This window comes from Dermacentor silvarum, chromosome 8 (genome assembly GCF_013339745.2).
Source record: "Dermacentor silvarum isolate Dsil-2018 chromosome 8, BIME_Dsil_1.4, whole genome shotgun sequence".
Taxonomy (NCBI): Eukaryota; Metazoa; Arthropoda; class Arachnida; order Ixodida; family Ixodidae; genus Dermacentor; species Dermacentor silvarum.
This window is the reverse complement of record NC_051161.1, coordinates 181774461-181790076: the sequence shown is the minus strand read 5'-3', so window position 1 is coordinate 181790076 and position 15616 is coordinate 181774461. Positions and strand designations below refer to the sequence as shown.

Sequence of the window (15616 nt, the reverse complement as noted above, 5' to 3'; positions counted from 1 at the left end):
ATAGGCCGCTAAGTTGCTAGCGATCGCATTGTCGAAGCGATCGCATTGTTAAAGGTCGTAGAATGTCAAGGGTGTTCTGTAGTGCATTTCGTGAGATTAGAAACTAAACTTTGGTACATATTACAAGCATTTGTGTTATGTTTGCATAACGCCCGTGTTGTTATCTTTTTGTGTGCTTGTTTACTCAGCACTACGACGAAATTCTTTCTTTTCCCTGTTTCTCTTGCTGTCTGGCGCCGTGCTTCCAGCCGAGAGAGATAGAAAAGAACTGCCTTGTAGGCAACAGTGGCGTCGACTGCTGTCTGTTTTTTTTTTTTTGACCGTGGGGTGATTGAAATCAGGTGATGGATAGTTTAATAGCTAATGCTGTCTCTACGCACGAGACTATCTGACAGACGGAACCAGTTTCTGCACCTTGAGACACGTCCTGCTGCTTGCACAAGCGGTAAGTATGCAACTGATCAATAAGCATCGGTCAAATTAAAATCGAAAGTGCTGTCTGCGTTAGTGATCTTGGTGTACGTTTTATGATTTCCCCTCCCGTTTTCCCGCTTCGTTGTTACCCTTGTGGCGTCAACTACCTCGGCGTGGGAATTACCTCTAAGTAGGAATGCCCCAACAGCTATGCCACCGCAGCTCTTTTCTTTTTGGTAATTTTACCATTTTTTTCTCTCACAGGAAAGCCGTCTGTTTAGGTATCGCAGAATATATGCGTGTGGCTCGATGCCTACGTGCAAAAGAGTACTCTGAAAAAACGCGGCTTGGTGGTCTGTTCTCGTAGATGGTCACTTTTCATGAGTTCTCGTGGCTACACTGCCATGTGTGGTGCCAGCAGGAACCGCGTTTAGTCTCAACGCAATTAGATCGAGCAACCGCTCATCTTAAAGGTACACGCCTATTGCGCTCAAATGATAACCTCTGTAATACTTCGTTCGGGAAGCTAGAATACCAATTAAATAGGTTAACCTTGATTCAGGAACTCAAGGTTGTCAGTATTACATTACCGTTTAATGTGAGCATTACTACGTGCGGACCTACGTACAAGGCTTTTGTTGTGCATTTTACTATTTGCTTGTTTGCTTGTTGATTACATTTATTGACATTTATGTCCTGTGATATGAAGAGAGCTTTTCAGTGATGCAACATCCTCCTCCTACAGGTTGAGCATCGACAGCTGCTGCGATGTGAAAATAGCCCACCCTTTCACTGGGGCTGTTTGCGTGACGTCGACGCCAGAATGGGATCTGTGACTCTCCAACAGCGAGGCCACAGCAGCTATCATGTCACCACACCCGACGATGACATGTGTGCTTTTGTTTGTGGTTGGGGTGCGGCCTTCGTGAACATAATCTGCACTTTTCCAATGAACAAGGTGATGTTTAGGCAGATGCTCCATGGTGTGCGTACCAACCATGCCTTGGACCAGCTCCGCAGTGAAGGTTTTCGCCACCTCTACCGTGGTTGCCTGCCACCACTTGTTCAGAAGACCATCTCGGTCTCCATTATGTTTGGCACATTCAGTGGCTATAGTCGCTTCACAATTCATCATTTTCCCGAGGCGAACGATCTCACCGTGAAGTTCCTTGCTGGCCTCATGGCCGGTTCCACGGAGGCCATACTCACTCCTTTGGAAAGGGTTCAAGCCTTGCTGCAAGACAAGGAACACCATCACCGATTCAAGAACACAGTTGATGCCTTCAAATTCCTGTCTCCGTATGGCATCAGAGAGTACTACAGGGGATTGGTGCCCATTCTTCTCCGAAATGGTCCAAGCACGTTCATGTTCTTTACCCTGAGGGATGAAATGGGACGCCTCGTGCCGATGGACAAGAAGATTCTCTGGCAGCGGACACTGTGCGACTTTCTGAGCGGTGCTATGGTAGGCGCATTTGTAAGCACTATATTCTATCCTATTAACGTTATTAAAACGATAATCCAAGTGCAGTATGGCCCTCCACGCCCTAGCATGTTAACTGTCTTCAAGGAGACGTACGCAGAACGGAAGAGCCTTCGTAAAATGTTCTATGGTGTGCACCTTAACTACACACGGGCGCTAGTCTCGTGGGGCATCATCAATGCAACGTATGAGTTCTTAAGGACACAATATATGCATTATGTTAGGAGCAGTCATGGCAGTTGGTGAGCTTTTTGTAACCTATTACGTCCTGTTCAAAACTTGGTGCTTTGTTTTAGCCATGCATCTGCTGTGAAATTGTGCCCTAGATTGGTCAGGGTACATAAAGGAGCTTCGTCCTTAGGCATGCTTAAATTATAGAATAGCTTGCGTCATTAGTTCACGTGTGTGCATGTTTATTGGAAGAAAAAGTGATGCTCTTATAGTTTTACATATAGTGGTGACTCTCAGTATACATTTTTATTATGAACATTCATGTCTTCTGGCATGCTTCCTTGTAGATACTTTTGTTTTGTTATACTGTTGCTCTTTTATGTGGCCAGAATGCAAAAGTGCATGTAGTGCTCATGTGTGAGGCATCATAAAGAAGACTGCACAGACTTCGGAAGGTTGGACATTCTTGTGTATTTCAATACATTATGCACTATAAATGAGGAGATGCACATTATTCTGTGTTATACCCCTGTCAAGCGGGCAAGTTAAGTGCACTTACGGGGAGTGCACTTCGGGACCTTGAGTGACACTTTAGGCTACGCGGTTCTAAACGGGAAAACAGAGTGCACTCGCAGTAAAAAAAATGGCGACAGACTACGAGCGCGTTTTGTGAAAACGTAGATTAAAAAGAAAAGTACTTCTAAAAAGTGATTGTCTTACGTTGTATCATTAATTAAAACAAACTTAATCTATGTTTTTTCAACAAAAAACGAAAATATTTTTTATTTAAGAGTGTGGCAAGTCAATGCTGGCCAAGAAAAATGCCTAGCCAATCCAGAACGAGATAGCGGCGTGCGACGAGGTGGCATTTGATCCTGCTCGGACAGAATATGAACGCGTTTTAGGCTATTATTTGTGCGCAAGAGCTGTTCAACCACTAAAATGAACTTCTGTGTCCTTTTTTATGCATTACATTTTATACCATTGAAACCGCTGGCGACGAGGCTACGCACTCGGCCAGCAAAGTGCGTTCCGTGAACGCACTTCGACCGGAGTACACTCTGCAGCGAGTGACACTCCACTTGCGACGTTTAGATTGGGCAAAGTGCACTTAAACCGAGTGACACTCTCCGTAAGTGCACTTAACTTGCCCGCTTGACAGGGGTATTATTTTGTTAGTAAAGCTATTTCTAAGCAAACATGATTTTGTAAAAATGCACTACTGGGGCTATTTTTCTTTTGTTGATAGCAATTTTTTACTAGGGGGGGGCCTTAAATTATCTTAAAATTTGCTCATTGTTGCTGTCGCTGGCTGCATTTCAGTGGGAAAAAAGTACCAATGCAGGCGCATTTAACTAGTTTACTCAAATTTGATTACTTTCCCACTTTTGCACAATACTTGTACTTAAGGTTGCATTGTGTAAAACTTTTTGCTTTGTCTCAAATTCATACCAAAGAGGAAAAGCATCACTTCTTTGCCCAGAATTGCGATGTAAAGCCACTTACTTGAAGAATGGACTGCAGTCTGCAGTGTGCTTGTCATGCAAACTTGAAGATCATCAGGTGTAACCTTTTCAACAACTACAAGAAATGTTGACCCCTTTCTTTTCTTACTGTGATGAAAGTCAGTGAAATTAGGATAGAGAAGCACAAGGTCAGTTGTGCAAGTAGTTGCCGATATTTCTTGTTTCTTTCTTTCACAGTCGCCTGGATTCTTAGACAAAACCAGTTTGGCTTCCTTATGTCTCCACATGTTTCCCTTGTAATGCACACAAGAAACACTTGAGAAACACAGTAATGGAAAAATCTTTTTCAAGGTATTTCGTAACTAGATCCATTTCATAAGGCATTACATAGTGATGCAACAGGAACGTTGAAGGAGAGTTGAACATTCTATATAGTCCTCAGTCTTTCAAGAGCACTTGGAGAGAGCAGCAAGTAGTATTATTCTTTCACCATTAGTTTTTCATTTCTTCCAGTCGTGCTCTGTCACAATTTTCAGCCAGTAGCTTTAGTCACTGCAATCAAGCGAGGTTGGCTTCACTAGATTCTACTTTCTTTGCCTTTAATACTTTTCTATCACTTTGATTTGCTAGTGTCAACTGAAACGTAAAAGACAAATTTCATTATTTGTGCACACTAGTATTTTGTGTACTAGGAATATCTTACAGAGCTGTGCTTAACACTAGTGGTGACATTTAATTTGGTAAAGTACTACTGTGTGTCTGAGTTGTCATGGTGAATATCTCATTTGCTCTCTGTGAATGTTACAATGTGCAGTACTTTGTGTGTGTGTGTACAAGCCCATTTTTTTTTTTTTTTCAATGTACAGAGCAATACTATTTACACATGTTATTGATAAATAATTTATAATAATGGTGCATGGTTGCATCGTTTTAACGTTGTTTATGCAGCTCTTTCACTTAAGCTTAAGTTACGGCAGATCACGCGTTGCACAGAAATAAAATGCACCTGAAAGTTGGACCTTTCACACGCATTGCTTTTGGTGTCTTATAACTTCAGTCTAGCCTGTGCCTGAACCTCAGGCTGTTATGCTCTGTGACAGCGATGGCTGCAACTAAGGTGGTCGCCATTATATTACAGCGAAGCTATTAGCCTCTCGGTGGTTGATATGTTTCGTGTCTGCGTCCGTCAGCAAAAATGTGGGCCTATCCCGAATGCAGTGCAGGGCAGGAGCAGTGGCTCGTACTCCCTTAAGGCAGAGGCTTCAAGCATTCATCAAAGTGAAGCAAAAAGTGCATACATTCTTTGGAATCTTTGAATGGCACAAAACTAGGTGGAGTGATGAAGTTAGGAAATTTGAAGGTGCAAGACGGGGGTAATTGCAGATCGCAGGGTCACGGATCACAGGATCGCGTAGGCAAGCAACAGCCTTCGTCCTGCAGTGGACATAAATATAGGCTCATGGTGATGATGATACAACATACAGAACAGCATTTGTTTCATTAAAGAACAAGCACAAATCAAGCATCCAAAACACATAATTGATGATAAGGCACTTCTGATAACAGTGTGACGCATGTAGCGCTCCCCAGATATGTTTCCCAATAAAGATTACTTTTGCGCAAGCTGCCGCGGCGACGGCAGCTTGCGATGTAGGGAGTCTCTAGTCTGTCATATATAAAAGAACCAGCCTAGCAACTGTTTTCATTGTTGTTATAGCACCACTATGGGTACGCAACACATAATTAGGACTCCCAAGGAGCGGCAAAGGGAAAAAGAAACGGCAATACAACCAGCAGCGGCGTGCGGCCAAAATTACCATTACTCTGAAGCAATAAAGCATTGCATACCCCCCTCCGCAGTTGTAGTGGTTTCAACAGCTTCAATGGACATCCACTTTCACAGAGCTGGGATGGCGAGTCAATTAACAACGAAGCTGTTAAAGCTGGAGGATAAACGTCCGAAGTCCGCAGAAAACTCCGCGCCGTTGCTTAGCAACAACCAAGCCACAGCTGCGCACCACCTGGCCCAACCTCGCCTAGCCGCGCATGCGCAGAAGCAGTAGCAACGCAGCAGCCGCCGCCAAGCCACGCCCACCGACGGGAGCACTCAGCCGTCGCGCCTAGCTACCGCAGCAGCTGGTAAACCTTTTCCCGCCACGGCTACCAAAAATAGCTGGTACGTGTCGCCTAGCAACCATCTACGTCATAACTGACGTATACACCCAGTGTTCATGTGCTTGGCCTCGGAGGTTGCCATAAAAGGGGCTGCGCCTAGTCGTGTCAACTTTCGCTAGATATCGAGTGGCTAGCCTCCAACGCGTTCGGCGTAGGCAAGCAACAGCGTTCTTGGAACTGTGCCAACTTTGATTAGCCTGCCTGCGTTTGTGGCATGCCAGGAACGCTGTCGCTCGTAGGCGCCGACGCGTCCTGCGCTAGTCACGCGAAATGTCGCGAAAGGGAAGGTACCTCCGAAAATGATCGCTCGAGAATACCTTCCCTACATGCGTAGTTAAGTTCTTTTCTTTATTGCGATAGCAATTATATGGACACTTCAACCGAAATTCTGCCGTCGCCGTGAGGTTCCGTATAGATAAAATCTTCACCGCGCGCCGTATGCCCGAGCGGAAGCGTGCGGGGACGCGCGCTATCACGGAGAGCGAACGCACTCAATCTCCCGCGCGCAAGCAACGACGAAGCGGGAAGCGAGCGCCGGAGAGAGCGGGGGGGGGGCACTTCTACTGTGCCAACAACCGCGCTCGTCGCTCGACCGCACGGTCTCTTATCTCTCCCACGCGCAAGCAAGGAAGCGGGAAGCCAGCGCCGGAGGGAGCGGGGGGGGGGGGGGGGGGGGCGCACTTTTCCTCTGCCAGCAACCGCGCTCGTCGCTCGCTGCACCGTCTCTTATCTCCACACGGCTCTGACCTCATGCACTGTTCATTCGCCGCTCAGTTTCCGTTGAAGCGATAGACCGCACGTACCTTCGCCCGCTGCTTGCTGCCAGCATTTTGACAGTCGTTGTCTGCAGTCATTCAGTGTGATCTATCCATGTTTGTTTGTGCGCGCTCACACCACGCTTGTTCATTCAGTTAGTAATAGTCGGGCCACATTTTCCAACGCACGCTACACATGTAATGCTGCCCGGATCGGCAGTGCAGCGCTACAGGTGTGTCCCTTCGCACGCGCGCTGCCCGCGGGAAGCGCTTCTCATCAACACCACCGTTTCACACGCGCCTTCTCGTGGTCATCGAGTCTCTCTTCATGTCGGTCTACTTACGCCGCAGCACACCTGCTTACTTAATCAGCTCATGTTTACTACAATTCATATTGCTACCAAAGCCGCTCACCTTACATCGTATGACATTGCTGTGTTGCTATCGCATTCATTGCTTCGCCCTTAGGGCGAAACTGTGACATTTTTTTTTTTTTTTTTAACGGGCAAGTTTGCGCTCGGTCGTAAAAGGCTTAGGCACAGCGAAACTGTCGATCCTCAAGTGCAGTAATGCGAAGTGATAGCAAAATATTAGGCCAAGCAAAACCTACTTACAAACGTAGTAGCAAGCAAGTCACAGAACCTAGCAGTAACCAAGTTAATACCTACCAGTAGCAGCCAGTAAGACTTGAGGATCGACAGTTTCGCTGTGCCTACAGGCTTTGCAGGACCGAGTGCAAACTTGCTCGTTTTTTTTTTTTTTTTGTGTGTGTGTGTGTGTTTTTTTTTGTGTTTTTTTTTTTTGTCTTTTTTTTGCTTTTCTGCCTGGAGCTTAGTTATATGTGTCAGAGTCACTCAGATTGCAACACCCTGAATGTCTCGTTAATGTAGTATATCACCTTTGGTCTCATCTCTAAAGTGTGCTGGCTTTTGTTATTGTGAAGCATGTTTTTTTTTTTTTTTTTTTTGACTGCAGCACAACTGAAGCTCAACATTGCGGCAGGCAAGTGTCGATTCCATCACACAGGATTTTACACACACCGGCAACAAGAGTCCTGTCTTTTACAGTTATGTGACAGATTGTATACACATCTTGTGCAAACCTCTAATTCACTTTCTTTAACATGCCTGCTACAATTGACTCTTAATCTGATGAACTTGTTTGTTCAGTCCAAAAACTTTATAAATCAAAAGTTTTGTTAAAAGTGATGCTTCAAGCCTTCAGCTATCCAGATAATTTTATACATTCCGACTAACACCCCCATGAATGGGTGCCATAAGCTCTTGTAAAAAATAAATTTAGACAGTTATTACAGCAGACTCAGACTCAATCTGCAAAGCCATACAATTAAGAGAAATATAATTAAAGGTATGCACGTGAGGATCATAGGATTGCTCACTGCCTCACAGTGAGCAATTCGGTAATTATTACTCAAACCTCGTTATAACGAAGTTAAAGGGACGCCAAAGTGACCTCGTTATATCCGTAACTTTATTCTATCATTTATTGCCATTTACTGCAATATATGGCTAACGGGGTGCGCAGTTGTAAACATGGAAATAAAAATACGGTTTTGCGGCCCATGGAACCGCTACACGGCCATGTATGTGATGAAATTTGAATAAAACAACAGAAAAACCTTCGGCGTGTGCAAGTTGCAACACGCGACTTCGCACCTGACGTGACAGCCTTTAGAGAGCTGCCTTCTGTTCCACTGTGATAGTCTTTCGCGTCCGCTTTCCACTTGGCTCGTCGCGATCGAGCAGCACGTGGCACAAAACACAGCGCTCCGCTGTGTGATCGAGGAGGCAAGCGAACTTCGCCGCGCCCTCCGAGATCGCACCGATGCCAATGCGACCTCGGAGGCCAGGCCCAGCTTCCAGCCCGCGCGGGGAACTACAGGGAGAGGGAGAAGCGAATCAAGGAAGCTTTAGAATGACCTCCTTGAAGCGAATACACGGCCTGGGCGTGACCCACTAGATTGCGTCGAGGAGGTCTCTGAGGCCAGGCCCAGCTGCAGCTGCTTGTGCGGCGGGCTGTAGGGAAAGAAGTGCATGCAGTAATCTTTCGCACCGCGGCACGTCGCCGCGCAGCGTGGCGCGGCTCGCGCAGCCATGGCACGCGCAAGAGAGAGAGGTCTGTGGAGAAGTGCGATTCCATAGTGCGATTGTGGTCCCTAGAATTCTAGGGACCATAGCTTCCTCCATGGACCACAGTGCGATAGTGAGTTGCGGCTAGAGTGTAATCTAGTTGCGGCTCATGCGCAGCCCCCATGCACGCACCGGCGCCGGCGCGCCATGCCAGATGGCGCTCACGTCCTTGGCAGCGTAAAGCCCCTATATTTATAAAAGTAGCGCCATCCACTTCCCTCCTCCTCCGTTCCACTATCGCGCTCGGCGCGACCAGCGCGATCGAGGCGCGATATCGACAGTGGCGCCGCCTGCGTCGGGCCTGCCGTGGCAGACGACAGCTAACGCGCTACCAGAGGAAATCCGAGGAAAACTTCGATCGCGCCCTGCGGAGACGTTTTTGAGGCGCGATTTTGCTTCGTCAGTCAGTAACTGGTCTTAATAATGCCGTTTGGGAAGTAGCAACGCTACGATGCGAGTCGGCGCAAATATCAAGTGTGCAGCAAGCGTTTGCGCACGCCGGATGGTAAACAAAAAAAAAAAAAGCCTTTTGCCCTCGCCTTGTCGGTTGCGGCAACTTAAGGCGCAGCAGCATGCCATCACAACGAAGTTTTTGTCCATAACACGTTTGATCCGTTTGTGCGTACAGCACTTTCGTCGCACAGGCCCGAGAATGGCAGTCGGAGCGCGCTGGAAAGAAAAAAATATACAAAAGCGCGACGCGAACTTCCACGTGACACGGATTGGCCAATGGGGGAGCGGAGGAGGCTGGGGCGACAGGAGGCGGCTAAGAGAGGGCGAGGAGGAAGCGCCGGGGTGAGCGCGGTGGCGGCAAGATCTGGCGCTGAGCCGTGCTCCCTCAAGGGCTGCAGAAGATAGCGCCAACCTTTCCCTTTCCCTCAAGAACCACTTACCACCACCGGCAAGATCTAAGAATGGCGCTACATTTATAAATATAGGGGCTTTATGGCAGCGTAGAGTAACTGCATAGGCTTCTACGGCAGCGTAAAACGGCAGCGGCGCGCAGAGGCGAAGGTGAAGAAAAAAAAAAAAAAAGGGAAGCCTGACAAGCATTCAAGAATCTTTGAATGCTATCGCGTTCCACTCTTAAAGGCGAAGCTTAAGCGTCCTCCAAGTTTTTGATTGAATGCTAACGCATTAACGTCTCAGTCATCGTTGGATGGGTGCTGCCGCAATCTTCTCTTTTTTTTTTTTTAGACTCCTAATCGTATTAAAGAACGAGCGCGGTTGCGCCGAGGGGCGCCAACCTTTTATTGCGATAGCAATTATATGGACACTTCAACCGGATTTCTGCCGTCGCCGTCGCCGTGAGGTTCCGTATAGATAAAAGCTTCGCCGCGCGCCGTATGCCCCAGCGGAAGCGTGCGGGGACGCGCGCTATCACGGAGAGCGAACGCACTCAATCTCCCACACGCGCAAGCAAGGAAGCGGAAAGCCAGCGCCGGAGGGAGCAGGGGGGGGGGGGGGGGGGGGCACTTCTCTGCCAACAACCGCGCTCGTCCGCACAGTCTCTTATCTCTCCCACGCGCAAGCATTGGAGATTGTTTTGGAAAGGGGTGAAAAGTTGGGTTAAGTGCAACGCGATAACTGTCTCTCAATAGAGGACACCTCAACCGCGTTTCACAGAGGGGAAGTGGGATTGACAGTTAAAGGAGAGAGGTCAAAGTTTAGACACGGTCAGTGAGGCCGGTGTCATCAACGGAGCTCAGGAGGGCACGGTAGAGCTTCAGGTGACTTGAAGAGCAGCCCGAGGGGTGCAGAAGTTCGTGTGTTGTGGAACATGGGAGGCCGTGCGCACGGTAAATGCGGGCGAGGGTGGCGCGCGCCGTGGAGAATGCAGGGCACTCGCAGAGGAGATGCTGCAGCGTTTAGCAAGGAAGCGGTAAGCCAGCGCCGGAGGGAGCGGGGGGGGGGGCACTTCTACGCTGCCAACAACCGCGCTCGTCGCTCGCTCGCACCGTCTCTTATCTCCACACGGCTCTGACCTTTATGCGCCGTGCATTCGCCGCTCAGTTTCCGTTGAAGCGATAGACCGCACGTACCTTCGCCGCTGCGGCGTATCCGCTTGCTGCCAGAGTTTTGACGGTCGTTGTCTGCAGTCATTCAGTGTGATCTATTCATGTTTGTGCGCGCTCACACCACGCTTGTTCATTCAGTTAGTAATAGTCGGGCCACATTTTCCAACGCACGCTATGCTGCCCGCATCGGCATGCAATGCTGCCCGGATCGGCAGTGCAGCGCTACAGATGTGTCCCTTCGCACGCGCTGCCCACGGGAAGCGCTTCTCATCAACACCACCGTTTCACACGCGCCTTCTCGTGGTCATCGAGTCTCTCGTCATGTCGGTCTACTTACGCCGCAGCACACCTCCTTACTTAATCAGCTCATGTTTACTACAATTCATATTGCTACCAAAGCCGCTCACCTTGCTTCGTATGACATTGCTGTGTTGCTATCGCATTCATTGCTTCGCCCTTAGGGCGAAACTGTGACATTTTTTCCCCTTGGTCGCCTTTTGCCGTCGCCGTGAGGTTCCGTATGACGTCAACGGCGATGAAAGGATGAAATCGTCGCCGCACGCCGGACGCTGTATGTGCGAGTGAAAGGGCGCGAGGGACGCGAGCTTTCCCGGGGAGCGAACGCACGGCAGAGAGCAAACGCGCGTTCTGATGATATGGATGGATGGATGGAGAAAACTTTATTTCGTCAAAAAGCATGTGCGGACGATTCCGTGTTAGATGGCCATCAACCCATGGTTGACGGCGACCTGGGTGGCCCACTCCACGACGCTGGTCTGTACGACCGGGTCTGAGCTGGCCAACACGGCCTCCCACTGCTCGAGAGAAGGATCAGGCATAATATCCACCGGTGGCGACAATATGCTACATTCCCATATGATGTGGTCATAGGTTGCCAGTTCCTGGCACCATCTGCATTCCGGCTTAATCTCCTCCGGGTATATTTTGCTCAACACGTATGGATTGGGAAAAGACCTAGTCTGCAACCTTCTCCATATGCATTCCTGCGCCTTAGTCATCTTCTTGTCTGGGGGTGGGTAAATCCTCCGCTCCAGCTTATAGTGGTTTGTAATGTCGTGAAAGGACACCAGCCCATCTCTCGTGGACCTCCCTGGAACGACCAGCCCACCTGCTCGGCTGACGAAACCTCGAGCATTTATGTGAGCCGCCTCGTTCCCAGGATTCCCAGAGTGTGCTGGCACCCAGACAATTTCCACCTCCCTAGTCTCTCGTCTCGTGGCCCTATTCAGCAATTGTGCCGCCGTGACAGATATTCTGCCCCTTGCCAAATTTCGGATGGCTGTTTTTGAATCGCTGAGAATCAGGTCAGATTCAGTATTAGCTATAGCTAGCGCTATTGCCGCTTCCTCTGCAGTTTCTGAGGAGCGGGTTTTGACCGATCCAGAGGCGATCGAGCGTCCCCGTCCGTCCACCACCGCAATCACAAATGCGTCCTTGTCCTTGTACTCCGCAACGTCTACATAGACTGCCCCGTTGTACTTCCCGTACTTAGCATGTAAAGCTCTAGCTCTTGCCTTCCTGCGTTCCTCATGATGTATCGGATGCATATTCTTGGGCAAAGGCTTTATGTATAAGGTCTTGTGGAGTTCCCGCCGCACCTGAGTTTTCATGTCCCCGACAGGAGCCTTAACCCCAATACCGATCCTCTCCAATATGTCCCTGCCCGATTTAGTTTTCGAAAGCCTAGCGAGCTGCATCACCAAGTGTGCCTCCCGTAGTTCTTCCAGGGTGTTATGCACCCCTAATCTCAGCAGCCTTTCGGTAGGCGCATTGTTAGACAGCCCAAGGGCCGCCTTATACGCCTGCCTAATCATAGCATCCACCTTGCCTTTTTCCGTCGCGTCCAACTTCATATAAGGCGTCGCATAAACTATCCTACTGAGCACAAACGCCTGTACTAGCCTACACAATTCCTTTTCCTTCACCCCTCTTTTGCGATTGGCGATTCTCCTGATTAGTCTCACGGTGGCGTTGACCGTATTTTTAAGCCTTGCCAAAGCCTCCCTATTCTTCCTGTTAGTCTGCAGATACAGACCTAGAATCCTAATCGTTTGGGCCTCAGCGACCGGCATACCCCCCACCTTCACCTCTAGCGGGGGTGGCGGAACACAGTGCCTCGCATGTAGTCCTCGTGGTTTGTCCCTAACCACAAAAAGCTCGGACTTGGGCTGAGAGCACGTGAGTCCCGCCTCCCCCGCTAGCTTTTCCACAATATCCACTGCTCGTTGCAGTGTATCCTCCAGTTGTCCGTCACTGCCCCTGGTAACCCATAGAGTAATATCGTCCGCATAGAATGTGTGTTTTAGTCCCGATATCTCTTCCAGCTTCGGCGGTATCTTAATTAAGGCGAGGTTAAACAGGAACGGCGAAAGAACCGACCCCTGCGGTGTCCCTCTGGCCCCCAACGTGAAGGAATCCGATTTCGCTTCTCCGACCACAATCTCTGCAGTCCTGCCCTCCAAAAATGATCTGATGTAGCGGAAGGTTCTACCCCCTGGTCCTATGTCTGATAGGTTCCTCAATATTGCCTCATGGGCAACATTGTCAAAAGCTTTATTTAGGTCGAGCCCCAAGATAGCCTTGGTGCCCGTACCGTACCCAGGATCAATCACGTCCGTTTTCAGCTGTATCATGACGTCCTGCGTAGACAAATTGGCCCTGAAGCCAAGCATCGTTGCAGGCAGAAACTCCTTGTCCTCAGCATACCCCTGAAGCCTGTTGAGGACCACGTGCTCCATCAATTTGCCCACGCAGGATGTGAGCGAGATGGGGCGCATATTCTCAATACAGAGCTTCTTCCCTGGCTTAGGAATAAATATAATCCTAGCATGCTTCCACTGTGCCGGGATCTCCCCGGCCACCCAATACTTGTTCATCAAGTCGGTGAGCGCTCCCACCGACTTGAAATCCAGGTTTCTTAGCATTTTATTAGTAACCCCGTCCGGACCCGCGGCCGACGTAGTACGGAGCTGCCCCAGGGCAAACTCCACCTCCGCCACCGTAAAGTCCTCATCTAGTACCGAATTTTCCTCTCCCGAGTAGTGCGGCAAGCAACCGCCTGCCCCACCGTTTATGTAACGATCCCGGAGTTCCTGCATAAATTCTGCAATCGTGCCTTGATATTGATGCACTAATCTAGCTATTTGTCCCCTTTGCGCCGACTTAGTTACCGCCGGATCTAAAAGGTGCCTCAACAACTGCCATGTCTTTTTGCATCCGAATTGACCATTCATCCGATCACAAATCTGTCCCCACTGCTTGCACTGCAAGTCCAACGTGTAAGTTTCGATTTCTCGTTCTAGCTTGGCCATCCTCCTACGGAGGACTCCATTATGTTTTTGTTTCCTCCACCTCCTCAAGAGACTCGCGTGCGCTTCCCACATGTGTAACAATCTAGAGTCCGCCGTATAGCCCTCCTCCTCCATCGGAACCTCTTCCGTGGTACCCTTTACATCCTGCTTGAGCGCCTCAACCCATGCTTCCAGGTTCTCGATTTCCGCAATCGCGGTGTCTGCCCTGGTTTTCCGAAATCTGTCCCAATCCGTCACTCTAGGCCCATTTACCTTGTCTTTATGCTTCGCAGCACTAAACACCGTGGACAGGATATAGTGATCACTCCCCAGTGCCTGTCCCGTGTTTACCCACTTTGCAGCCCGGATACCCTTCAGAAATGTGAGGTCTGGAGAGGTATCAATGCTCACGCTATTGCCTATCCTCGTATGATCTTGCGGGTTGTTCAAGAGCGTCCACCGCAGGTCCTGGGCCACCTGCCAAAGCCGATTGCCCTTTGGGCTGGCTCGGATGTAACCCCACTCCGGATGCGGCGCATTGAAATCCCCCACCACTATAAGCTGAGCTCTAGCCGCTAGGTCTTCATTAGGAGCTGTGGCAAGCCGAACCCCTTATCTTTTGGAGAACTATAAACATTAAGTATAAAGAGACTCTTATCATCCTTTCGTTTGGGCACAATCTCTAGCAGGACGTAGTCCTCCCTGCTGCAATCTATGGTATGCTGAATTGCCGTGGTGTTGCGATGGACTAGCACGGCTGTGAATACGCTCGATACACCCCCTGGATCCATCCCTGGCGGTGTATATGCCTTAAATCCCGGTAATTTCACCGAGCCACTAGCCTCTTGTAAAGCTATAATGTCCGGTTTACTATCCAGATTTTGTATGTGCAACTGCAGGTTCCCCCGCTTGCGACGGAAGCCCCTGCAGTTCCACTGCCAAACCTCAATTTGTTGGCGAGGGGCCATGATGAGGCACTAAGTTGACTAACATCGGCGCTTGGCCGACTACGGCAGGAAGTCGTGCCTCCAATAAAGTATGGAGCTGCCGAAACATGTCCATAACCTGGGTTTGGAAAGTCCGAGATTCGTTGGTGAAGGCGTCGAAACGCTCCTCAATTTTGTCTAGTCTGGCTTCGATCTTCCCGACCCGAGCCTCCAACCTATCCTGTCTGTCCTCCAGTTTCCCTACTCTATCGACAAGAGCACTCACATCCGCCTTAAGACTAGTCACTTTAAACGCCGGCTGTGGCGTGTCCGCCGTCGACGTCTCTGCCACCCTCTTTGCATTAGTTCCCTCATCCGCCGGCGGCGGCCTCTTGACCGGCCCTCGATTCTCCACTTCCATAGCTGAGCTCTCCTGCACGCGAGAACCCGCGGCCTGCGCCACTTTTTGTGGGGCCTGCATCACCGGTGCCAGTACCCCTTGTCCTTTGCCGCCTTTAAGCGCGCGTTCCATGTCTGCCATTCTGGCTTCCATCTTTTTAATAGTATCGCCCTGCTGCTGCACCTGCCTTTTCAGCTCCCTCTCTCGAGCAGTCTCATTCGGGGCGCCCGTGTTTGGCCAGCTCACCTTTTTTGTCGTGTCGTTTGCACTGTTTGCACTCCTTTCATGACTGGAACCTTGTCCTCCTGCTTTGCCAGCCCCGGCTCCTGGCAGTGGCGGGAAGGAAC

General features: G+C 49.6%; 1 protein-coding gene across 1 annotated transcript; it reads left to right on the top strand.

The window, feature by feature from the left end:
- Nucleotides 1-44: 44 nt before the first annotated feature.
- Nucleotides 45-2588, top strand: LOC119461892 (mitochondrial nicotinamide adenine dinucleotide transporter SLC25A51). Its single transcript, XM_037723257.2, has 2 exons — nt 45-445; nt 1160-2588. Exon 2 carries the CDS (start codon nt 1238-1240, stop codon nt 2141-2143), a length of 906 nt encoding a protein of 301 aa, XP_037579185.1. The 5' UTR covers nt 45-445; nt 1160-1237; the 3' UTR covers nt 2144-2588.
- Nucleotides 2589-15616: the final 13028 nt, after the last annotated feature.

Coding starts and splice junctions, on each gene's coding strand:
- LOC119461892 (XM_037723257.2), top strand. CDS start 1,238: ATGGGATCTGTGACTCTCCAACAGCGAGGCCACAGCAGCTATCATGTC.